Raw genomic sequence first — 25,569 nt, forward strand, 5'->3', positions numbered from 1 at the left:
GACTTCCCATTGCAGAAGAATAATAATAAGAAAGCCTACAATAACAATAGGTTTCCTCCTGACGGAGGAATCCTAATAAAGTCTGTAACAAAGAGGAAAACCTATAAGGAAGTGTATACAAGTACATATGGGAAGTACTCAATGCAACACATTCACATTCAGACCAGGACTAATACTAATATGTATTAATACTAATACTGATGTATTATTACGTATTATGTATATTAATACTCATACACATAGTCACAGTTCACTCTCTCTCTCTCTCTCTCACGCACACACACGCACGCATGCACGCACACGCACACACACACACAAACACACACACACAGACACATACACACACACAAACACACACACAGACACAGAAACACAAACAAACACACAAACACACAGACACACACAGCTGTTATTCTGCTTCTGCTTCTGGTGGCTCCTCTCCAACTTGTGCTCCTGCCTCCTCTAGTTTCTGTTGGTACTGACTCTTAAGGAAGCCCGACTGAAATTAAGAAGATATTTATTCATTTATGTATCATGGAGCTACCGTGCTTGCTTGCAACTGTTAAGTGGCAACATAACAAAATATTCTTTCAGATTCTTGCGAAACCCTGACTAACATGAAGCAGCTAAAGCAGAGGCGAGGAAGGAATGTGATTTTTTTGTGGCGAACATCATTTGGACGTTTGGACATTTGGACATGCGACTGAAGAGAACCCAAATGCCAGACACAGGACCAAGGGACATGACAAGTGTACACGGGAAGCATGTTCATTGGTTACCTTGGCGAGGCCAGCTGTCATGAGAGCCAATAGGATCAGACCACCCACTACTCCACCAATGATCTCCTTAGTTAGATTTGGCTCCTCGTAGGCCTCCACAAGAGTCTCAATCTACAGGAAACACACACAACTTTAAAAAAAAGTTATGTAGTAACGCCAACCTAAATCAAAACTATTCTCCTTTTGTTACATAATCATATATTTTACACCTAGCTCAGTGACACCACTTTAAACTCTTTAAAACTTTGATGTGGTTTGGATAGATACCCTGGCAACAGGTGCGAGGCATGAGGAGTCGGAGGAGTAGAAGATGTATTTGTTGTTGTCGTACTCCAGCGTGGCAGAGCTGACCAAATGGAACGAAGCTGAACGCAGCCCCGTCTGACAGAAATATGGAGAGCAGAAGGAAGAAGGTGAATGATCAGGTTAGAGAAAGAGCTCAAGAGGGGTAACTGCTCTGGCATGACGGAAGGTTAACCCTTTCAAACCTCTACGGAACTGATTCAGCACCTGTTCGATCCATCCTGAGCTCACGTTCCCTGAGATTGTGTAAACTCTGCGGGCGTCTCTAGTCATGTATGACGTACACCTGAACTCCAGACACACAGCAAAGGAGCAGTTCTGATGGCGAGATGAGGAGAAAAGAGAGAGAGAGAGGGAGAGAGAGAGAGAGGGAGATCAGGAGGAGAACACTGAAGTGGGGAACACAAATACTGTACACTTCAGGCGAAGGTTCTTCAATGTTCAACGTTCACACAGAGGAATGCACCTAGAAAACTATCATGAGAGTCCTGTGAAATGTTGTAATGACCACATTGGACTCCTTGTTTGCTCCTTCTAAACCCCTTATCACAATAAACACTACAAGTACCACTTGAAGAAAGTACTTGGAGACCTTTCCATGTAAAACTTTAAGTGAGATGCTAGACCTTGAAGTCCTGTGAAATGTTATAAAGTTCTGCTAATCACCACATCAGGCTCCTTGTTGTCCTTGAAGGTGTGCTGCAGGTCTGTGATGATTGGGCTCTTCTCCCCCCCTCTAGTGCATCCCTGGATCTAACAGAGGATCAAAATACACAGTCTATTAAAGTTACTATTCAAAACATAAATAGATTATCCCTGGATCAAATGGATTAAAATACACATCCCTGTACTCCCCGGGAATTCAACTCAATACACAGAAACATCGCAGAAATATTGATATATATTGTAGTTGAACTAGAACTAGGGAAAAACATTTGACTTATTCTTTTTCAATATATATGCAATTTTCATGAACATCATCTGAAGCTACTTATCACAGTGGCCAGTATGTTTAGTCCCATTATATGATATTATAGTTATAGGAGATATACACATACATATATAATAGTATATATAATATAGTAATTATATAATGTATATATATTACATAATAATTATAATGGTGTGAATATTAATGAGTACACACATTTAGGCTGTCCACATTTGTCCAGATGTCTTTGCCTTTGAGTTTTACTGGAACATGTATGATGGTCGTCAGATTGAGTCCTCTAAGGCCATTTGTCCCCTGCGATAGAAAGAGAGACAGAGAGAAGGGGGAGCGGGGAGAGAAAGAGAGGCAGAGTAAGGGAAACAGAGAGATGAACTAAATAGTGTGGATGAGAGCTGGATCAAGCTCTGTGGATATGTTTGTACATGTTTTTTTGTTGTTATAAACAGGAAAAGATGTTAAATTCCTTGTGCTATTGGTTGGGGACTTCCCACAGCGGCCAATCCCCTCACTGTCACATGCAGTTACTGATACCCACCAACCTAGCCTATGGATTATAACCCAACAGGGTACACTGATACCCACCAACCTAGCCTATGGCTTATAACCCAACAGGGTGCACTGTAGCCATCATGCTCATGCCGATAGCCATACTACTACAACAACAACAGAAACACCTTTGTGAGCATGTCACCTTCCTTCGTCAGTGTTTCACTGAATTAGACCCATGACACCCCCTGAAGGCTCAACAGTAGTGTGTTTCACTGAATTAGACCCATGACACCCCCTGAAGGCTCAACAGTAGTGTGTTTCACTGAATTAGACCCATGACACCCCCTGAATGCTCAACAGTAGTGTTTGGCATCCCAGACCTGGCCCCCCTCCATGCTTACAATGGGTTAGGACACGCACGTGTCAATACCAGAGTAAAGGTATGTGATAGAATTAAAGATGATAAATATTATCATGCCATACTTTATATATCCAATGTTAAAGTACCTATACTACTAAGTATATAGTCCATCTTATCCCACTTAAACAGGTTACAAAGTAACAAAGATTAACAACGCTTTACAATTTTAAAGTGTAGTGGTTGTGTGTGCATGAACGAGTTTACTCTACCTCCAAATTCTGCATCACTGGCTTTTGTAGGTCGATATTACCAGCAGTAAAATGAATGTAGTTGGTCGAGCCATCAAATCTGATTGAACAAGAAATGAAACCGATTTAAAAACAAAACTGCAGCCAGAGAGAAATAAGGTTTAAGAGTGTTTCAAAGAACTCTGACCTTTTCAGTATGACATAGATGCTGTATTTGACCCCAATGTCCAGAGTCTTGGACAGTTCGCTATCAGGAGTGTGTTTCTCGTTGTCACTGAAAACAGATCATACTTTGACTTAATACTTTAATTACAGCATGGGGTCTTAGCCCTAACATCTCAATACATGGGTAGTGAAAAACAGATGTACTAAAATATATGGTCAACCTATACTACCGTTCAAAAGTTTGGGGTCACTTACAAATGTTCTTGTTTTTCATGAAAACATACATATAATTAGTTTGAATAGGTAAAATAGTCATCGACAAGGCTAGAAATAATGATGTTCAATTTAAGTAATAATTGTGTCCTTTAAACTTTGCTTTTGTCAAAGAATCCTGCATTTGCTTTTCTTTGGAAAACAAGGAAATTCCTAAATGACCGCAAACCTTTGAGCGGTAGTCACATTGTGCCCGTTATTGTGGGTGTAGAAGTAAGAATTGACCTTGAAACTTGGGCCTGTATGGTGACTGTCATCAAATTGACTGTTGCCATTAATTCCATACTGAACAACAAAAACAACCTGAAAAGTATAATGAATTAATTATCATTATAATTCAAATGAAATGTAAAAAGACTAGCTGGACTAGGCTTTTGCATTAACACATTCCTTTAGTTTATTTTGTATTTATCAAAGGACAGTGTGTGTGCGCGTGTGTGTTTGTGTGTATGTGTGTGTTTGTGTGTGTGGGTCTGCATCTGTGTATGCGCTACTTTATGGTTTGTGAATTCACCATAAAAATCAATAAAAAATAGATTCATATAGTAAAACATTGAGGGCAGTCTTTAGTCTTTTCTATTGTGATGAAAACGTTTGGCTCAGTTGAAAACACAATTCAGATGTAAACAGCGCCCCTCACTGGTGTTGACCAGTTATCACCACTGATACAGTAAAAATCTTGGTGGCATGGGTATTTTGGCACATTTTGGGAGCTTTCCATGAATGAATTAGTATTAGAGCATGTACTTAGTTTTTCTGACCTTATCACCAGCCCTAAGGATGGGTCTGTTGATGCTGCAGTGAGTCTTTCCTTGGGTGGATCCATCTGGACTGTCTAGAGAACTGCACTCCACTCTGCCCTGTCACAGCAAACACAGACACGAGCTCAGTAGTGAACATATTTTTCCATAGAATACCAGTATAGTCATATGAAAGGATAATGGATGACAAGGGATTTGACTAGCAGACAATTCTTGGTGAAGGTCCTGTAGGAGAGGCTGTGAGAGTAGGACAGAGACACACACACATACAGTCACACACTCTCTCACACACACACACACACACACACACACACACACACACACACACACACACACACCTGGGTCTTGGTGAAGGTCCTGTAGGAGAGGCCGTAAGGGTAGGATAGAGACACACACACATATAGTCACACACTCACACACACACACACACACACACACACACACACACACACACACACTGTTACGAATCCCCCCAAACCAGAGACCATAACAAAACGAAGCCACAGTGTTGGGTTTGGTTTACAAAAATATAAATTTACTACAATCAAAGAAAGCCCCAAAATCCCGGACAAAACAAGGTGGTTAGAAGACTGACAGGAAAAGGGAAAAAGAAAACCTCACGCTTACTGTGCTGGTGGTGTGAACTTGCCTGGCTCCTGTGCCCGACGTACAATTCACGAGACAGGCAAAACAAAAAGTGAGTCTTCCGATGTCCAACTTATTTACCTACCCTAACTAACTACCCCTAATAAAGTGCCGAAAATAACCACCCACGTCACAAGAATCAATACCCGGAATATTTGTCAGAACAGAGAGTTCAAGGGAACGGTATATCGATTATAATAAAGGTTGTGTGCCAGCGTCTGTTCTTTTGCGAGGCGAGAGCGAGCGTCCATCTTGGGAACTGCTTGGCTTTTATCCGTGTAGGCCGGTCCCAGTAATCACAGGACCACGCCCAGTCTCCACCTATAGCAAAAACGCACAGACCAAAGCAGGAAGCAACCAGAAACCCAGGACTATGTAACACCCCCACCCTTAAAGAAATAAATTGGGGGTTAAACTAAACATTGCACTATTTATAAATATTTACAGACATTATATTTATTTACAACTTTTTTAAAGTGCATTGTAAACCACAATTTATATACACACCGTTTTTTTTTTTTTGTTTTTTTAACCTTTTGTAATAAAAAAATAATAATTCCTATGCACACACAAGCGCAGTTGATAATGTAACTATGCGCGAGAAAGCGCATCTGCCACAACATTTTCACGCCCACGTATGTGTTGAATGTTGAGGTTGAAACCTTGCAGTAGAAGGCTCCAGCGCATTAAGCGCTGGTTGTGGTTGCGCATCCGGTCCAGAAATGTTAATGGGTTGTGATCTGTGTATACAGTCACCGGCTGCGCCGCACCTCCCACGTAGACTTCGAAATGTTGAAGAGCCAACACAAGTGCAAGGGCTTCCTTTTCAATCGTGGAGTACCCTCTTTGATGACAGTTAAACTTACGTGAAAAAAAACACAATGGATGTTCCAGACCATTGGTACCACACTGCATGAGCACTCCACCGGCCCCTAGATCGCTGGCGTCTACAGCGAGAGAAAAGGGAATAGAAAAGTTAGGGGCAGCCAGCACAGGAGCAGTTGTAAGTAAGGCTTTGACGGACTCAAAGGCCAACTGGCTTTCCTCTGTCCACACAAACGGCCGTTTGGGGCTGAGGAGGTCTGTAAGCGGTGTGGCTACCGCAGAGAAATTCTTACAGAATGACCGGTAGTAACCCACCATACCAAGGAAGCATCTGAGCTCCCGACGAGATGCAGGAGGAGGATAGTTTAGAACGGCCTCAATTTTCGAATGTACAGGGCGCACTTGACCGCCACCAACCACTTTGCCAAGGTACACAACGGTGGCCCGGCCAAACTCGCACTTCGCCAGGTTTATGGTCAGATTTGCAGCAGACAACCGCTCGAGAACAGACTTCAGATGACCAACGTGATCTTGCCAAGTGGTGCTATATATCACCAGATCATCCAAATAGGCCTCACAGTTGGAAACGTCAGCCAAGACGTAATTAACCAACCGCTGAAAGGAGGCTGGTGCGTTTCGAAGTCCAAACGGTAAAACGTTGTACTGCAGGAAGCGATCAGGTGTGACGAAGGCTGATATTTCTTTAGCACGCTCAGTCAAAGGAATCTGCCAATAGCCTTTGAGAAGGTCTATCTTACTGACGAAAACTGCTGACCCAATGCGATCCACACAGTCATCCATACGCGGTAATGGAAAGCTATCAGGTTTGGTAACTGCGTTGACTTTGCGAAAGTCGGTGCAAAATCTGAAAGTACCATCGGACTTGGGCACTAGGATACATGGTGAGGACCAAGGACTGAAGCTCGGCTCAGCGATGCCATGGTCTACCATGAATTTGACTTCTTTTTGTAGCTGTGAAAGTTTTAGTGGATTGGCGCGATATGCATGTTGTTTTATCGGCCTACTATCCCCGACGTCAATGTCGTGAGTGATTGCAGTAGTACGACCGGGAACATCAGAAAACAAATTATCGTAGGAAGCAATAAGCGAGATCAAATCGTCTCGTTCAGAATCCGAAAGATGAGAAAAATAAGAATTGAGATCCGTAAGAACCTCCGAATTCTTCATCCGGCCTACCACCACCTCCATTGAGGGAGAGCGAACGTCCTCGTCCTCAAACGGAGAAGCAGTCGGTCCACTCAGCAGTGGTGTTGAAGCACCAGGTCGAACAGCCACAGGCAGAGCTGCAACGGTTTCAGCACCAGGTGTGATGGACAGCGGCAATTCGGGATCGATCGCGTTGTCATTAGACCCGCCTGAGCTCCCGACGCAGGTAGAGGGTTGAACCGCGCTTGTCCCATCTCGCTCACAGTAACGTTTGAGCATGTTAATATGACACACGCGGGACTTCTTTCTCCTGTCTGGTGTGGCAATGACATAGTTAACATCACCGACACGTCTTTCAACGCGATATGGGCCAGAGTAGCGGGCTTGGAGAGCGGAACCGAGGATCGGAAGGAGAACCATGGCTTGATCACCAGGCGTAAATTCTCGCACCACAGCATTTTTGTCATAACGCTGCTTCATGCGTTTCTGACAAACACCGAGATTCTCCCGAGCTAATTCGCATGCCCGGTGTAGTCTACAGCGAATTTTGGATACGTAGTCTGATAGACTGCGGTATGAGGTGTTCGCGGTCAGCCACGATTCTTTCAGGAGTTTCAAGGGGCCGCGAACGCTATGTCCGAAGACAAGTTCAGATGGACTGAACCCCAAGGACTCCTGAACCACTTCACGCACGGCAAAGAGAGAGAAAGGAACTCCTTCGTCCCAATCACGAGCAAACTCGAGACAAAATGCACGGAGCATAGATTTGAACGTTTGGTGAAAACGCTCGAGTGCACCTTGTGTCTGAGGATGATAACAACTAGAGGTAATGTGCTTGATCCCGAGTTGTTGCATAGCCTGTTTGAACATTTTAGACATGAAATTAGTGCCCTGATCAGTCTGCACAATTTTCGGGAGGCCAAAATGGGAGAAAAACCCGACTAGAGCCTTAATGACGGCAGGAGCAGTGATTCTTCCCAACGGTATGGCTTCGGGAAACCGAGTCAGTGTGCACATAATTGTGAGCAGATATTCTTTACCCGTCTTGGTCCGTGGCAGCGGACCAACACAGTCGAGAATGATATGCTCAAATGGTTCAGATGTCACGGGTATTGGCTGTAACGGAGCGGGAGGAATCCGCTGATTAGGCTTGCCCGTTACTTGGCATATGTGACAGGTCTTGCAATAATGTGCAACATCACGCCTGAGACCTGGCCAAAAGAAATGACGTAGAATGCGATCAGATGTCTTGTTAATGCCTAAATGACTGGAGAAATGTTGATCATGGCCTAGGCGTAGCACTTCGTCTCGATATGGAAGCGGAACAACAATCTGATGCAAAACACGCCAGACGTCACTTGCTGAGGCCGTCAGTGGTCTCCACTTGCGCATCAAGACCCCCTCTCGAATAAAGTAGCCCTGCGGCGTAGACTCGATGTCTTCCTCAGACACCGCGTCTGTAAGTAGGGAAGAGAGAGAAGAGTCGTTCCTCTGTTCGACAATGAGCTGTTCGCGACTGAGAGACAGTTTAGGACCGCAAGGAACAAAAGATAGTGGAGCCGACTTCGAGGCTTTTTCGTTTTCCCCACTAGTACAAGGCAAAGGATGGGCCATAAACGTCTCACTAAGATCAACGACCTCATCATTGCTTCCGCTAACAGCAGTCTCTTTCGCCGTCTGCGCCATAGCGCGCGTAAAAACATTAGCGTGAAAAACCTCAGGAAATTTCACATCTAACTCGTCAGGACCTGGAGAAATGGGAGAGTTAGTCATAACAGGGCTAGAAAAAACAACCCCTCCCATAATATCGTTCCCGAGTAGCACTTGCACATTTTCAATAGGAAGATGAGGACGTACGCCCACTTTAAAGTCACCGGTAACCAGATCAGAGAGGAGCGAAACGTCATGGAGAGGAACATTCACAAAGCCCATTTCGAAACCCTGGACAAGCACATCTTCGCCAGTGTACGACTGGTCACTAAAAGGCAAGACATTCTCCAAAATGAAACTTTGCGAGGCAGCCGTGTCTCGAATTATCCTTATCGGCACCTCCGTACCAGGCGCACCCGGCAAAGTGACAAAGCCATCCGTAATGAACGGAGCAAAAGCCTGACAGATATTCTCGTCTTTCCGAGACGTCGGCAGTGTAGACACACAAAGGCCCATGTTAGAGCCAGCATGGGGAGAACCAGTGGACTGAAGCCTATTTTTACGCTTCAATGTCAAACAATCAGACAGTACATGGCCCGGCTTTTTGCAATATCCACAAAAAATGGAATATGTTGGCCGAGTCACTCGGTAATCATCAGCTTGATGAGTTTCCCCTAAGGGAAAGGGAATAGAAAAGTTAGGGGCAGCCAGCACAGGAGCAGTTGTAAGTAAGGCTTTGACGGACTCAAAGGCCAACTGGCTTTCCTCTGTTCACACAAACGGCCGTTTGGGGCTGAGGAGGTCTGTAAGCGGTGTGGCTACCGCAGAGAAATTCTTACAGAATGACCGGTAGTAACCCACCATACCAAGGAAGCATCTGAGCTCCCGACGAGATGCAGGAGGAGGATAGTTTAGAACGGCCTCAATTTTCGAATGTACAGGGCGCACTTGACCGCCACCAACCACTTTGCCAAGGTACACAACGGTGGCCCGGCCAAACTCGCACTTCGCCAGGTTTATGGTCAGATTTGCAGCAGACAACCGCTCGAGAACAGACTTCAGATGACCAACGTGATCTTGCCAAGTGGTGCTATATATCACCAGATCATCCAAATAGGCCTCACAGTTGGAAACGTCAGCCAAGACGTAATTAACCAACCGCAGAAAGGAGGCTGGTGCGTTTCGAAGTCCAAACGGTAAAACGTTGTACTGCAGGAAGCGATCAGGTGTGACGAAGGCTGATATCTCTTTAGCACGCTCAGTCAAAGGAATCTGCCAATAGCCTTTGAGAAGGTCTATCTTACTGACGAAAATTGCTGACCCAATGCGATCCACACAGTCATCCATACGCGGTAATGGAAAACCATCAGGTTTGGTAACTGTGTTGACTTTGCGAAAGTCGGTGCAAAATCTGAAAGTACCATCGGACTTGGGCACTAGGATACATGGTGAGGACCAAGGACTGAAGCTCGGCTCAGCAATGCCATGGTCTACCATGAATTTCACTTCTTTTTGTAGCTGTGAAAGTTTTAGTGGATTGGCGCGATATGCATGTTGTTTTATCGGCCTACTATCCCCGACGTCAATGTCGTGAGTGATTGCAGTAGTACGACCGGGAACATCAGAAAACAAATTATCGGAGGAAGCAATAAGCGAGATCAAATCGTCTCGTTCAGAATCCGAAAGATGAGAAAAATAAGAATTGAGATCCGTAAGAACCTCCGAATTCTTCATCCGGCCTACCACCACCTCCATTGAGGGAGAGCGAACGTCCTCGTCCTCAAACGGAGAAGCAGTCGGTCCACTCAGCAGTGGTGTTGAAGCACCAGGTCGAACAGCCACAGGCAGAGCTGCAACGGTTTCAGCACCAGGCGTGATGGACAGCGGCAATTCGGGATCGATCGCGTTGTCATTAGACCCGCCTGAGCTCCCGACGCAGGTAGAGGGTTGAACCGCGCTTGTCACATCTCGCTCACAGTAACGTTTGAGCATGTTAATATGATACACGCGGGACTTCTTTCTCCTGTCTGGTGTGGCAATGACATAGTTAACATCACAGACACGTCTTTCAACGCGATATGGGCCAGAGTAGCGGGCTTGGAGAGCGGAACCGAGGATCGGAAGGAGAACCATGGCTTGATCACCAGGCTTAAATTCTCGCACCACAGCATTTTTGTCATAACGCTGCTTCATGCGTTTCTGACAAACACCGAGATTCTCCCGAGCTAATTCGCATGCCCGGTGTAGTCTACAGCGAATTTTGGATACGTAGTCTGATAGACTGCGGTATGAGGTGTTCTCGGTCAGCCACGATTCTTTCAGGAGTTTCAAGGGGCCGCGAACGCTATGTCCGAAGACAAGTTCAGATGGACTGAACCCCAAGGACTCCTGAACCACTTCACGCACGGCAAAGAGAGAGAAAGGAACTCCTTCGTCCCAATCACGAGCAAACTCGAGACAAAATGCACGGAGCATAGATTTGAACGTTTGGTGAAAAGGCTCGAGTGCACCTTGTGTCTGAGGATGATAACAACTAGAGGTAATGTGCTTGATCCCGAGTTGTTGCATAGCCTGTTTGAACATTTTAGACATGAAATTAGTGCCCTGATCAGTCTGCACAATTTTCGGGAGGCCAAAATGGGAGAAAAACCCGACTAGAGCCTTAATGACGGCAGGAGCAGTGATTCTTCCCAACGGTATGGCTTCGGGAAACCGAGTCAGTGTGCACATAATTGTGAGCAGATATTCTTTACCCGTCTTGGTCCGTGGCAGCGGACCAACACAGTCGAGGATGATATGCTCAAATGGTTCAGATGTCACGGGTATTGGCTGTAACGGAGCGGGAGGAATCTGCTGATTAGGCTTGCCCGTTACTTGGCATATGTGACAGGTCTTGCAATAATTTGCAACATCACGCCTGAGACCTGGCCAAAAGAAATGACGTAGAATGCGATCAGATGTCTTGTTAATACCTAAATGACTGCAGAAATGTTGATCATGGCCTAGGCGTAGCACTTCGTCTCGATATGGAAGCGGAACAACAATCTGATGCAAAACACGCCAGACGTCACTTGCTGAGGCCGTCAGTAGTCTCCACTTGCGCATCAAGACCCCCTCTCGAATAAAGTAGCCCTGCGGCGTAGACTCGATGTCTTCCTCAGACACTGCGTCTGTAAGTAGGGAAGAGAGAGAAGAGTCGTTCCTCTGTTCGACAATGAGCTGTTCGCGACTGAGAGACAGTTTAGGAACGCAAGGAACAAAAGATAGTGGAGCCGACTTCGAGGCTTTTTCGTTTTCCCCACTAGTACAAGGCAAAGGATGGGCAATAAACGTCTCACTAAGATCAACGACCTCATCATTGCTTCCGCTAACAGCAGTCTCTTTGGCCGTCTGCGCCATAGCGCGCGTAAAAACATTAGCGTGAAAAACCTCAGGAAATTTCACATCTAACTCGTCAGGACCTGGAGAAATTGGAGAGTTAGTCATAACAGGGCTAGAAAAAACAACCCCTCCCATAATATCGTTCCCGAGTAGCACTTGCACATTTTCAATAGGAAGATGAGGACGTACGCCCACTTTAAAGTCACCGGTAACCAGATCAGAGAGGAGCGAAACGTCATGGAGAGGAACATTCACAAAGCCCATTTCGAAACCCTGGACAAGCACATCTTCGCCAGTGTACGACTGGTCACTAAAAGGCAAGACATTCTCCAAAATGAAACTTTGCGAGGCAGCCGTGTCTCGAATTATCCTTATCGGCACCTCCGTACCAGGCGCACCCGGCAAAGTGACAAAGCCATCCGTAATGAACGGAGCAAAAGCCTGACAGATATTCTCGTCTTTCCGAGACGTCGGCAGTGTAGACACACAAAGGCCCATGTTAGAGCCAGCATGGGGAGAACCAGTGGACTGAAGCCTATTTTTACGCTTCAATGTCAAACAATCAGACAGTACATGGCCCGGCTTTTTGCAATATCCACAAAAAATGGAATATGTTGGCCGAGTCACTCGGTAATCATCAGCTTGATGAGTTTCCCCTACAGGTTCCTTCGGAGTCCTAAAACTCGTTTGAGGCATGATGTTCTGGAACATGACAGGACAGGAGATCGCACCCTTGTGTGCAAGCACGTATTCATCAGCCAGCACGGCTGCACTGGCTGGTTTCAGGTTTCTTTGTGCTCACTGACATACATGGCTACACTCCTGGACAGACAATTTTTAAAATCTTCCAGAATGACGAGATCACGCAGGCCCTCGAAGGTAGTCACCTCCTGAGAATTAAGCCAACGATCACACAGAAACTCTTTCTCACGCATGAATTCCACATGAGTGAGAGAGTCCGGTTTTTTGTAGTTGCGATAATTCTGCCTATACGCTTCGGGAACCAGCGAATAAATACGCAATACGGCTTGCTTTACCTTTTGGTAATCCGCAGCATCCTCTAAAGGCAAAGAGGAATAAGCTTGCTGCGCTTTCCCCACAAGAATGCTCTGCAAAAGCATGGTCCACGCTTCAAGTGGCCACTTGAGAACTGTGGCGACCCTTTCGAAATGAGCGAAAAACTTATCCACTTCTTTTTCATTAAAGGGAGGGACAAGTCTAACATTTCGAACAACGTCGAAATGATCGGTTGAAATTTTAACCCCAGCTTCACGAGCTTGTATATCTAACTCTTTCAAACGAATGGCCTTTGCCAATTCCAGGTCTTTCATTTTAAATTCATGCTCCATACGGTCTCGCTCACGAACTGTCTGTCTGTCTCCTTCAAGTCGTGACTTCTCACGCTCCCATTCAATCTCCTTCTCTCATAACTCTAAGCGACGGAGTTCGATTTCCGCCTTGGAGATTGGAGGCGTGGTTGAACGACCAGGTGCAGCAGGTGAGCCAGGCGAGCCAGGCTTGGTAACCTCTTCAAGTCCCTTGCCGACGTCACCAAAAACACCTTGCGCAGTCAAAACCTCCATTAGTTTTGACAACAGTTCTGCTTTTGTAGGCCTACCATGAACATCTACCCTATAATGACCAGAAATCAACACAAGTTCATCACGATTGACACTTGATAACTCTTCAATAGTCGGCGCATCAATAAACGCGTCTAGACTAAACATTTTTCGATAGCGATACAAACAGCCAAATAAGCGACAGACGAACACAACCAGTTAATCGCAACACGGACAGAGCTGTGCACACTATAATAAAACCCACACACTATGACAGAAAACCGCTGTGCTGACTTTGAACGTCAAAAGGCAACCAATGCGTGGTTGACGGAGTTTCCACCGTATAAAGCGGTATTTTTGTCAGAACAGAGAGTTCAAGGGAACGGTATATCGATTATAATAAAGGTTGTGTGCCAGCGTCTGTTCTTTTGCGAGGCGAGAGCGAGCGTCCATCTTGGGAACTGCTTGGCTTTTATCCGTGTAGGCCGGTCCCAGTAATCACAGGACCACGCCCAGTCTCCACCTATAGCAAAAACGCACAGACCAAAGCAGGAAGCAACCAGAAACCCAGGACTATGTAACACACACACACACACACACACACACACACACACACACACACACACACACACACCTGGGTCTTGGTGAAGGTCCTGTAGGAAAGGCCGTTGGGGTAGGACAGAGACACACACACATATAGTCACACACTCACACACACATACACTCACACACACACACACACACACACACACACACACACACACACACACACACACACACACACCTGGGTCTTGGTGAAGGTCCTGTAGGAAAGGCCGTGGGGGTAGGACAGAGACACACGGGTGTTGTAGGAGTTTTCACCTCTATTCTCCACCATCACCGTCACATTCGTCTCCTGTGCAATGCCCACCTCTATGGTGGAGGACCTGTTGGAACCAGGCAACAGTGCTCTCAAGAACCCTTCTACGAGGAGTCTTTACCAAAAAGAGGAACTCCTTGCTTATAAAATGGTTCTTCTCAGTCCCCTGCTGGTCAAATGCGTGTGGTGCAAGGCTATGACATCCTCAAAATGAATTACTGTCAATTCAGGTTTGAATTGTGTTTTCACCCCCCAGTGAGAGTGTCGTCTTGATATTCATTTCGGTTTCATGATCATGCTGCATTTTGAGCCACAGATTTAGTGGTGTTTGCAGTGTATCAGTAAACCAACTGCAGACATACACAGCTGCAACATCTACAGTGTCTCTGTTCTCTCTACTTCACGTTGCTTAGGGTTGCTAGTGGTGGTACAGTGGTTAGTGTCACCGCTTTCTAAATGTGGTCGTTCATTTGCTACAAAAGTGTCTGCTACATAATCTTTACCTGTTACTTTACTTTCTCTTCATGTTCCCACTAAGCTGTTCTACAACCAATACTTTCAACGCTGGCACTCTCCATTTTTATCCACTATCAATCTGATGTATCCTTGAGTGTATGTATACGTATATACAGCATGAATGCCAATATTAGTTATACTGATGCGTGTATGAATTCATCTGCTTGTTTCTTATTCTCGCCTTAGTGCTTGCTCCAGGCAGGTTCAGGCTCTGGAGTCTTTGAAGCGTCTACACACTATTTCAAGTGCTACTGGTGCTATATAAATACTACTGAACTGAACACTCCACAAATGTATAATGTAACTTTCAGTACCACCATCTGGTGGAGGTACACATTCTATTCATGAGATGCAACAATGATTGATGATCCACATAAGATTTACACAGTTATTGGAGAGCCTTCTTTGATCTTTGCAGACTTACCCAGAAAAGTTAATGTCAACTCGTACGTCGTCTTCACAGACTTTGTCTTCTCCACAGTCAATCTCAAAATTTAACTGTGGCACATAAATCAGTTGGGCTCAGACAACAAACTGACATATAAGGCTATTAGTTATGACAACAAACAGGCCTTGAAAAAGTAAAATCCCTATTGGTACAGCACTTACCTCTGCGAAAACATTTACATTTAGTCATTTAGCAGACGCTTTTTTCCAAAGCGATATACAAGGGAGAGAACAATCAAGCTACGAGCAATAGTGACCTAGTGTAACAATAAATACTATTTTTAATAAGAAATAGAAAAAAAAGTGCAGGAATGTAACTGCTGTAAGTGCAAGTTAAGTACTAGAGCTTCCTAAAAAACATCGAAACATTATAAAACCTTAGTCCATGTAGAGTGCCATGTTAATAGGTTTAACTTAAAAAACAACAAAGAGTAATGATGTCTATTAATGAAAAAACAGTTGTTATCACCTTGTGGTCTGTGACTTTACTGGAGGCGCTGGCCAGCTGTGGTACCAGGCCGTCTGCAGTCTGTATAGGAACCCCCTCAAAGGAGACGATCACCTGGACGTCCACAGGACTCAGAGCGTCCTCAAGTGAGCACTGGAGGAGACAGGGAGCCGGGGGTGGAGGTGGGATGGTTATTTATGACATTAACACATGTAGCGTTAGCTATGTAGCGTTAGCTATGTATCCGACATTAAGCACAAAAATCTGTGAGGAGATAGATAGACCAATCAAATTGTCAGGGCGGGCTTTATACGATGATGGACAGATGATCAACCGTAACGTAATCAACCACGTCACCAAAGAGCTTTTGGGGTGAATTCGTTTTCAACAAACATGGCTGCCGTTGGAGAGCTGAAATGTGGAGATTCGAGTCTGTTTTAGAAGACATTGACAGCACATTCATTTTGAAAGAGGAACAGAGAAACGCGATCAAGGCATTTGTCGATCGAAAAGATGTTTTTGCCGTCCTTCCTACGGGATCCGGTAAAAGTTTAATGTATCAGCTGGCCCCATGGTCTACGTTATGGTCATACTACGTTGCTCTGATTGGTTCTAGATATATCCAATTGAGCGAAGAGGCATTTTTTTTCCTGGTTCGGTTGAAACACGCCCCATAATCACAGCCCAACGGCGCGGTATCAGACTCATATTCTGACTATGACATCGTCAGGCTAATGCATTTAAGGACTACAGACTAACCTGCACAAAGAAAGGATGCTGGGCACAGTGTTCTTGTAGTGACACTGAGGACTGGAAGTTTTTCTCTTTTTCATTGGCCGTGAAGTAGGCGCGAGTCCGTTGCCGGACGTAATCCAGCTTCAGGGTGTAGCTGAGTTCTGCTTGCAGGTCTGAAAGAAAAATAAGCTCTCAGTCAGTGCCATCTTTTACACCTCTTAGTCAGCCAGCACACATTTGCTGGAGTGTCAAAGTCAGCGATGGCTTCTTTTTAAAAAAAATGTTTAAAGATTTATTTTTGGGCTTTTGTGCCTTTAATCGATAGTGTAGTGAAGAGTGGGACAGGAAATGAGAGGGAGAAGAGCTGGGGAGTGGACAGGAGAAATGACATTGGGCCGGATTCGAACCCGTGTCCTCCATGGGCATCAAGCCCAAATGTGGTCAGGGCTACTGCTTGCGCCACAGTGCCCCCCAGCGATGGCTTCTTTTGATGAGGATTTTGTAACGTCAATCTCACAAATCTCACAATCTCACAGTGAGGATGCTAGTCAGTAAACTCCAGTGTAAGAACTGAAAGTGGGTATAAGATTGTGCATTCATAGCAGAAAAAAGTCAACTCTAGAGAAACTCTAGAGCCATTAAGTGTGTCCAAACAATACATCTAAACGGTCTGAACTTGGTGCGTCTGAGCGGTCTGAACTTGGTGTGTCTGATTGTTAAATTCAATTCCATTTCCTGTATGTTTCTTGGAATCACGTATGGATCATGTACATATGCTATATCACACATATGTACATATGTTATATGCTCTGATACGTGTATGAATCCATCCGTTTGCCCCTGATTCTTTCTTCTCCTTATCTCCTCCCTTCCCTTCTGCCCCATCCCCCTTTACTTTTCTATCTCCATCTCTCTACCTGTCCCCTCTCAAGCAGATGGGTTCCTCTTTTTGAGCTGAGGTTCCTGTTAGAAGCCTGACACAGATAGGTTCTGCTCAAGGTTCCAGTCACCTTAGTGCTCTAGAGGGTTCAGGCTCTGGGCTCTATAAAGTGCCTAGAGACAATTTCAATCGATACTGGCGCTATATAACTACTAATTGAATTTAAAGTTTTTTTTTCCTGACATGCACAAAATGAGAAAGGAATAATGTGCATGTTTTGAAGATGATGCTTTGACGGAGCATGTGATGACTGTACCATTGAAGATGTCATTAGTGGCCTTGGTCATGCTGAAACACACTGATGCTGTGATCTGTTGGAAATCCGTGCAGCCAGAGATAGAGGTGGGGATTTTGGGTGGGGTAAAGGTCACTCTGGTCACCATGGATACGATGGGCCTGGACCTGACCATCAGAACACAAATACAACAATCATCTCAGAAACACACACATGCATACTCACTAACATACACACACACACACAATTATTTATGTCACACCAAGCAACAATATGGTTGTGTGGGTGAATGTGTATGAGCACAACTGGTTGTGTAGGGATGCGGGAGCATGATTAACCTGAGCAGCAGAACCGCTCCTTTGGACCCGACTGCAATGTCAGGAAGCCCGTCTCCACTCTGATCCAAAGCAGACTGGGCCACAGTCAGGCCAAAGAACTGCAGTCCGGACCGCACAGATGAACCTGCAATCCTCTGTCATGGACAACGCAACAGAAAGAGAGTTCAACAGATGTACTGATAATCACATCACTTAGCTGTTTTCTTCAGTTTTTTACCAAGGTAACAAACATGTTTATTTGTTTCCACTGTGGTTTCCTGTTACAAAGACACATTCTGCACAGGCCAATGCTGCAGTATACATGTATAATTGCCCAACAACTACCATGACTACCAGTTAATCATTCATGTTCTTCTGTCTGTCTCACTCTATCTCTCTCCCTCCCTCACCTGTGAGTAGTTGGGGTTCACTCCTCGTCTCCTCCCGTTGAAGATGTACACGCTGCCCTGTCCGTTATCCTCCAGAGGAGCTCCCACTGCCACATCCCTGATCCCATCCCCGTTCAGGTCTGCCAGGCTGGCCAGAGACGTGCCGAACCTCCCCCTCTGCCCCTCCATCCCCAGCAGGGACACACCAGTTTCAGACACCAGCATGTGAAAATACTGCACAGAAAAGATGAAAGCAGCCTATGTGTGTATTTGCCTCCTTATGGTGTGAGATTTGAGGCAGCGTTATGGGCACGTACCTTTACCTTTGGTCTTGGCATACGTATGAAATAAGTCCATCAAACACACTACTGTTCTTTCAGTTATGGTAGAAATAAGACACATGATCATGACTAGACTTGCCCAACAGGCCACTTATGTATGGGTGTACAACATGAATTATAATATGAAATCTTTGATTACTGTGCCTGTGATGCTCTCATAATTCATCACTATTAATCAGATATGGATTCTGCATGAGTACTTTTCTCATACCTCCTTGGTGAGTTTATAGACAAACACTTTCCCCTCTCTCCCTCCTTCTGTGTGCATGGGGGCAGACGCCAGAATCAGATCAGTGTTGGAGTCTCCATCCAAATCCACCACACACACCTCTGCTCCAAAGTAAGCACCGATCTGAGACTGAGAGAGAGATGATGATGTCGATGGTGATTATGATGAAGCTGGTGATGTTTAAAGGGTTGCTAGGTAACATCGGCACCTTTGCTAATTAGGTCTTTGTATAAGTGTGCTCGGGTACGGTAGCTGCTACCAAAGATAATCACAGTCTAAACTGGTGAGGAGCTTGAATAAGCACCACACGTTTTTGCATTGATATAATATATGAGTTGTTATCACAGTGACCTCAGTACCTGTTTGAGCATCTGTGGGGCGTCTCCAGGAAAGAAGACCATGAGCAACCCCTTGTGTTTATACCTGGGGGCTCCCATAACGATGTAGTTCTGTCTGTCTCTGCTTGCTACAGCCATCGAATAGCCTGGAGAGGGGTTAGAAAATATGACAATAGAAACATAACTGACTACTAAGTTTCGCTTTTACATGACATTATGTAAATTAGACACACAAAAGACTCAAGGTGGCAGAGTATAAAACATTTCAGTGCCAGGGTGAGCAGTCTCTCACCCAGATAGCTGTCAGGAGTGACCTCATGAACCCTCCTAAAACTGGGCGTCCTGCTGGACAGAGGGATGTCCTGGTAACCCCCTTTCCACCCATTTGCCCCAATCACACTCACTAGAAACCTCTCCTGCAAGAGAAAAAGCATAGAAGCTCACTTTTACACAACACAGGAAGTTCCAGCCTTACATATACATTACTTGTTTCATTAGTTAATTATAATGTCTCAAAAGGACATTTCTGGATTTTTTTAACCTGGGCCATATTTCCTGTTTAAGTCCACATTGTCCTCATTAACATGATCCCAAATAGCTATATACAAGTATAGTATATTAATGCGGTGTTAAGTTGTTATATATGATGCATAACATTACATAAGTGTCAGCAATATTATAGAAGTCCTTTAAAATCTGAAGTTGTCTCGTTTAAAAAGAATACTAGCTATATTATAAAAGGTAAATGGACTGCATGTATATAGCGATTTTCTACTCATGGAGCACTCAAAGCGCTTTACGGATTAATGCCTCAGACATCTACTCATTCACACACCGATGGCAGAGGCTACTCTCTAAGTTGCATATCGGTAGCGGTTGGGGGTTCAGTGTCTTGCTCAAGGACCCTTCAACACTTGGTGAGGAGGAGACAGTATCGAACTAGCAAGCTTCCATTTGCTAAATGATTCCTCTACCTCCTGAACCACTATCACCCACAATCACAATATGATACATTTTAAAGCTCATTTAAGTAACAATACAATAATATAAAAAAAATCTGAACGTACATCTGGGCTTGACACAGGAGCTGCACTAAATCCATTCTGGGCAAATTCCATATGGGTGGAGTCACCGGTGGTTTGGGTTCCTGTGGTACAAAGAGAGGAAGGATACAGGAAACAATAACCTCAACATGCTCCTGCACATGACTTGGCCACCATGCCTCCACTGCAGTGTCTTACTGACACAATAGAAGAGTTTGTGTAAACGTTTCTTCAAGCAATTTTATGCAGGTTTATAATTCAGAGGCATTGGGGAGTTGTTGTTGGAAAATAGCGAGCTAACTAACATGTGAGGGAGAGAAAAAAACACCAGTTATGTCCGCTATATATCACTGAAATACATCAGTTCTCAAGTTCAGTAGTTTTCATCACTGCCAACTGGGCTGTGTTAGTTTTTTAATGCAAGTCTGCCAGCAGTTAACTAGTTAACTCCTTAGTTTTATAGCAAAAGTCCATAATGACTCATTAGGTAAAGTTGTTTCTTCCTCTGGTTGTATGAATAGTTGCAAGTGCTGACAAATCTGAATGTGCCCATACCTTCAATGGCAATGATGCTCTTTTCCAGGGCATTGCTAATTTTGTCCAGTGCCTCAAAGCTGTCCACTTTAAACATGTGGTCTGATTCTGGAATCTTGGGACTGCCCATCTGTGATGACAATGAGAATCCTGTTGGCATGAGATCGCGCTCCAGCAGAGGAATAAAAGACATCGTTCCTGTGCAAATTAGCATAAACAGGCTCATGATATATACTTCAGATTATTATACACTATTATAAGCACTTCATGAACAACAGACAGTTATTTAGTGCTTATAACTGAGTCATGAAGTCCCAGTGCCTTTTTAACATTTTAAATGAGAGTGGATCAATGTTGGAGAAAAAGTGGTACCATTTTGAGAGGAAAGTCTAGTCCAGGAGCTGGTCCAGGGGGTAAATTAGAACGGTTGAAGGTTTCAGATTCATTTAAGACTTACACAACTTCCTGGATGCCCTTTGCAGTATTCGTTATTCGACCCATTTGCTGGATATTGTCTACCTGATGTTCCCATCCTGTTCTCTGAAACTGGTTAAAGTTTGTGTGGATGGTGCAGGAGGTGGAGTACTGTGCAAAGGCAAACTGCAGGGGGGAAAACAGCTCAGCAGGTAGGTGTAAAGTCAACTGGAAATCTACATGGACTGGTATAAATAAGGTTATGTAAGGTCAGGAAGGAGTCAGGCTTACTTTGGTGTTCTGCTTCAGAAGTTTTTTTTATCAGATTCTTCACAAATTTCTTCATGGTACTGAACTGGTAATTTTCCACACTTCCAGATCCATCCAGTAAGAAGGCAATATCTGTATCTGTAACCTTGCACTCTGAAAAGGGAACATTTCATTTGGCACTCAATGCATTATGTTTGGTGTGTCTTTCGAGTACTGCCATTTGACATATCTTACTCAGAGTTATGTTTTTGCTGAGTCAGCTACTAATGTTCAAATTAAGTCATACTTTCATTGTAACCCTTTCAAACATTTCTGTAGGTCTTTTACATTTTTTTAAACTTTGATTTAAGTTTCCTAATATGTCTGGCCAAATGAAACTGAACCTACCAATGCAATTAAGCTGATCTAAGTGTGCTATATTATGTTAGAAACTAAATATGATCAAATAAGAAGGACCTGGACCTGAGTGGAAAATGTTGAACTGAAGAAGAAGAAGTTGTGTGTAGAGTGAAGAGAAGGGAGCAGACATTTTGGAAGAGCTGTGATACTTCTGTCCTGATAGGCCTACTAGCGTTTTGTATGACGGAGAATTGTGTGTGTAGTCCTACCTTCAAGAGAAGATGGCAGCGGTCCATCTTGTTTAAGTGATGGACCAATGCTGAAACACATCCCGCCATAGAGATTGTTGCTGTCACACTCTTTAGGGATAGTCGGACCACAAACCTGACCGACAACAAAAGTAAGAAAGAGTAAGAAAAAAGAAAGTGAAGCACAGGAGAGAAAGAGTGTTGGCAAGAAGAAAGACTGACAGAGAGATGGGATGGGAGGGGAGGGGAGGGGTGACCTACCACTGTCTTTGGGGATGTCTCAGTCTTGCTCATCGACAGGCCAAGGGACATATTCACTCCATCTGAGGGAACTGTTGCAGATCACACACAAGATTCAAAAAGGGTTTATACTCAACAAGGCTATAGAGCAAAGCAATCAAAGGGAACTCGACATGCAAAAATCTATGACGTTAGAAGTTCTAGGTTTAAAGCAAGAGTTTGGTAAAGCTAACTCAAGACTAAACAAAATTGTATTTTATTGAATATATAATGAATTTGGAAAATTCTGTAGAAAATAAGGAAGGGATACAATTCATTAGATGAGCTGAGAAAAAAAATGAAGGTCTATTTTCAATACTTTTTGTGTTCAGTATATTTAATTTCATTACATTCTTCAGTAGACATCCTATATAGTGTCTGAGATAATTAGATACATACACATATATGTGAGCATATATCTCATACCCCTTATACGTAGCGGTGAACAGGAGCTGGATGAGACCTGGCATTGGTAAACCTGTCCTCTCCTATCCACACTATGCTGCTCAAGAGGGGCGCTTACCAGCAGACTATAGAGGAGGATAAAGAGGAAGTAATATAGATCGTATAAATGATGTTAGCGAAGTCATTGATTATGCTGGCAGACTATAGAGGAGGATAAAGATAAGGTATTATAGATCGCATAAATGATGTTAGTGACGTCATTGATTATGCTATATGAGCATCTTCTGGGTATTCCTGCCATTCGTACCGTGATGCACTATCCTTGATCACTCTGTAGCCAAAGCCCTTGGCTGGTTGGCTGATGTGTCTCCAAGAAGTAGACTCAATGTTGAAACATGCCACCATTTGAAATGCTGATAAGAAACAGTACAACAATAAAAAAAATTGTATAATCAGGATTGACAAGCATTTACCAATCAAAACATATTCAAACTTTTAAAAAGAAATAGCTGGCATGGGTATCTGGGTATAATTCACATAAAATATGAAGTGTCAATGAGAGACAAACTGTGAAATTACTTTTTGTCTTACAGTCGTATGCAAAAGTCTGGGAACCCCTGATAATCTCCATTATTTTCATTTATAAATTGTTGGGCGTTTGGATCAGGAACTTCTTTGTCATATATATAATACTTAATGGACACAGTGATATTTTATCAGTGAAATAAGGTTTTTTTCATAAACAGAAAATATGCCATATGCATCATAACAGAATTAGACAGGTCACAGGTGCATACATTTGGGCACCCCAACAGAAAAATCGCATTTATATTTACTAGAGCCTCCTTTTGCAAAAAAAACCTCCAGACGCTTCTTGTAGCCTCTGATGAGTGTCTGGATTCTGGATGAAGGTATTTTGGACCATTCTTCCTTACAATACATCTCCAGTTCAGTAAGGTTTGATGGGTGCCTAGCGTGGACAGCCCGCTTCAAGTCATCCCATAGATTTTCTGGGGACTGGGATGGCCATTCCTCTGCATAAATACCTTAGTGTATTTGGAGCAATTTTTCGGGTCGTCGTCCTGCTGGTACACCCAACTCCGCCGTAACTTCAGCTTTGTTACAGATTCTTGAACATTATTGTCAAGAGTTTGCTGGTACTGAGTTGAATCCATGTGACCCTCAACTTTAACTAGATTCCCAGTTCCTGCACTAGCCACACAGCCCCACAGCATGATGGACCCCCCACCAAATTTTACTGTGGGCAGCAAGTGTTTTTCTTGGAATGCTGTGTTCTTTTGCCTCCATGCGTAACGCCTCTTGTTGTGACCAAATACCTCTATCTTTGTCTCATCAGTCCACAGCACTTTGTTCCAAATTGAATTGAATTGAATTGAATTGAATTGAATTGAATTGAATTGTAGCTGTGGTAGCAATCGTTTCAACATACCTATCTATTTTTTCAATACAAAGAAATGAGATGATGGTTAACCACAACTTACCTGAAAAGAAGCACAAGGTGAAAAATGAGACAAGCATCCTTTGTCTTCAAGTTGAAGCGAATTGTGAGACAAGGCTACGGTTGGGTGGTTTATATAGTAGAGAGTCAAGGGAAATGAGAATGAAAGGGAGGACAGAGCGAGAAAGAGAGTTAGAGTGACAAAGAGTGCGCAAGAGAGAGAGGGTTAAAGTGACAGAGAGAGAGAGAGAGAGTTAGGGTGACAGAGAAAGAGAGAGAGAGAGAGAGAGAGAGAGAGAGAGAGAGAGAGAGAGACATCAACCACTCAGGTCATTACACCACGACCACCTCAGCCTCAAAACTCAAGCTCTCAGATACAACCAAATTATGATGAAAGAAAAAGAAAAATACAGAGATTACTTGCCAAAACTAACAAAATCCCAGAACTAACTAGAAACGTATGTATCACTAAACAGACAGCACACCGTGGCAAGCAACTTGACCACAGTGTCTTATACAAAACTGATAAAAACACTAACTAAATACAGACTGAGTGCGCACAACCTGGCAGTAGAAGAGAGAGAGTTAAAGTGACAGAGAGAGAGAGAGAGAGAGAGAGAGAGAGAGGGGGAGAGTGACCGAGAGAGAGAGAGAGAGAGAGTTAAAGTGACAGAGAGAGAGCTTCCTCCTATTCTTACTCCCTCCCTTTCTCTTTATCTCTCTCTCCCTCACTTTCTCTCTCTCCCCCTCCCTTTCTCCCTCCCTCCCTTTCTCCTTCTCCTTTCAAGGTGTCAACATTCCGTACAGTCATGCTCACCCAGAGCTCTTAAAAGATTTACACTTTTTGCAGCGGCTTCTAGTGGAGGGCCCCTCCCACATTCCATAATGTATCCAAAAACAGTTAAGAATGCAAGTGACAGAGAGGAACCTACAAGCAGAATGTTCTCATGGAAAATCCAGAGACTTTATGGTCTGCTGCTGTCACTGCTCAAATAGGAGGCAAGCCCACTACCACAAACCTGCTCCTACACACAGATGACTGTGATTCATGGCACAGAGCCACTTACAAACATTACAAGTACTACAAGAAATGGGGAATATGCAAAGGAAGGTAGATACAGATCAACAAAGAGGGGGACAATAACAATAATTTCCTCCAACATTTTTTCAATAAAAGAAGAAATATTTTTGTATATAAGAAGCCACCATCTCCTGCACGTTCTTCC

General features: G+C 44.0%; 1 protein-coding gene across 1 annotated transcript; it reads right to left on the reverse strand.

The window, feature by feature from the left end:
- Positions 1-358: 358 nt before the first annotated feature.
- LOC105909088 (integrin alpha-M-like) lies at positions 359-24,577 on the reverse strand. The gene is made up of 29 exons (XM_031586824.2): positions 24,387-24,577; positions 23,192-23,297; positions 22,906-23,009; positions 22,462-22,532; positions 22,222-22,336; positions 21,573-21,766; positions 21,387-21,479; positions 20,951-21,059; positions 20,420-20,499; positions 19,645-19,768; positions 19,374-19,498; positions 18,997-19,143; positions 18,466-18,678; positions 18,077-18,210; positions 17,760-17,905; positions 16,588-16,736; positions 15,850-15,981; positions 15,358-15,431; positions 14,343-14,484; positions 4,332-4,430; positions 3,740-3,873; positions 3,320-3,415; positions 3,154-3,232; positions 2,230-2,328; positions 1,749-1,835; positions 1,290-1,400; positions 1,047-1,160; positions 780-890; positions 359-499 (listed from the first exon to the last, which is right to left on the reverse strand). Exons 1-29 carry the CDS (start codon positions 24,421-24,423, stop codon positions 410-412), a joined length of 3,315 nt encoding a protein of 1,104 aa, XP_031442684.1. The 5' UTR covers positions 24,424-24,577; the 3' UTR covers positions 359-409.
- Positions 24,578-25,569: the final 992 nt, after the last annotated feature.

This window comes from Clupea harengus, chromosome 1, assembly GCF_900700415.2.
Source record: "Clupea harengus chromosome 1, Ch_v2.0.2, whole genome shotgun sequence".
Lineage (NCBI taxonomy): Eukaryota > Metazoa > Chordata > Actinopteri > Clupeiformes > Clupeidae > Clupea > Clupea harengus.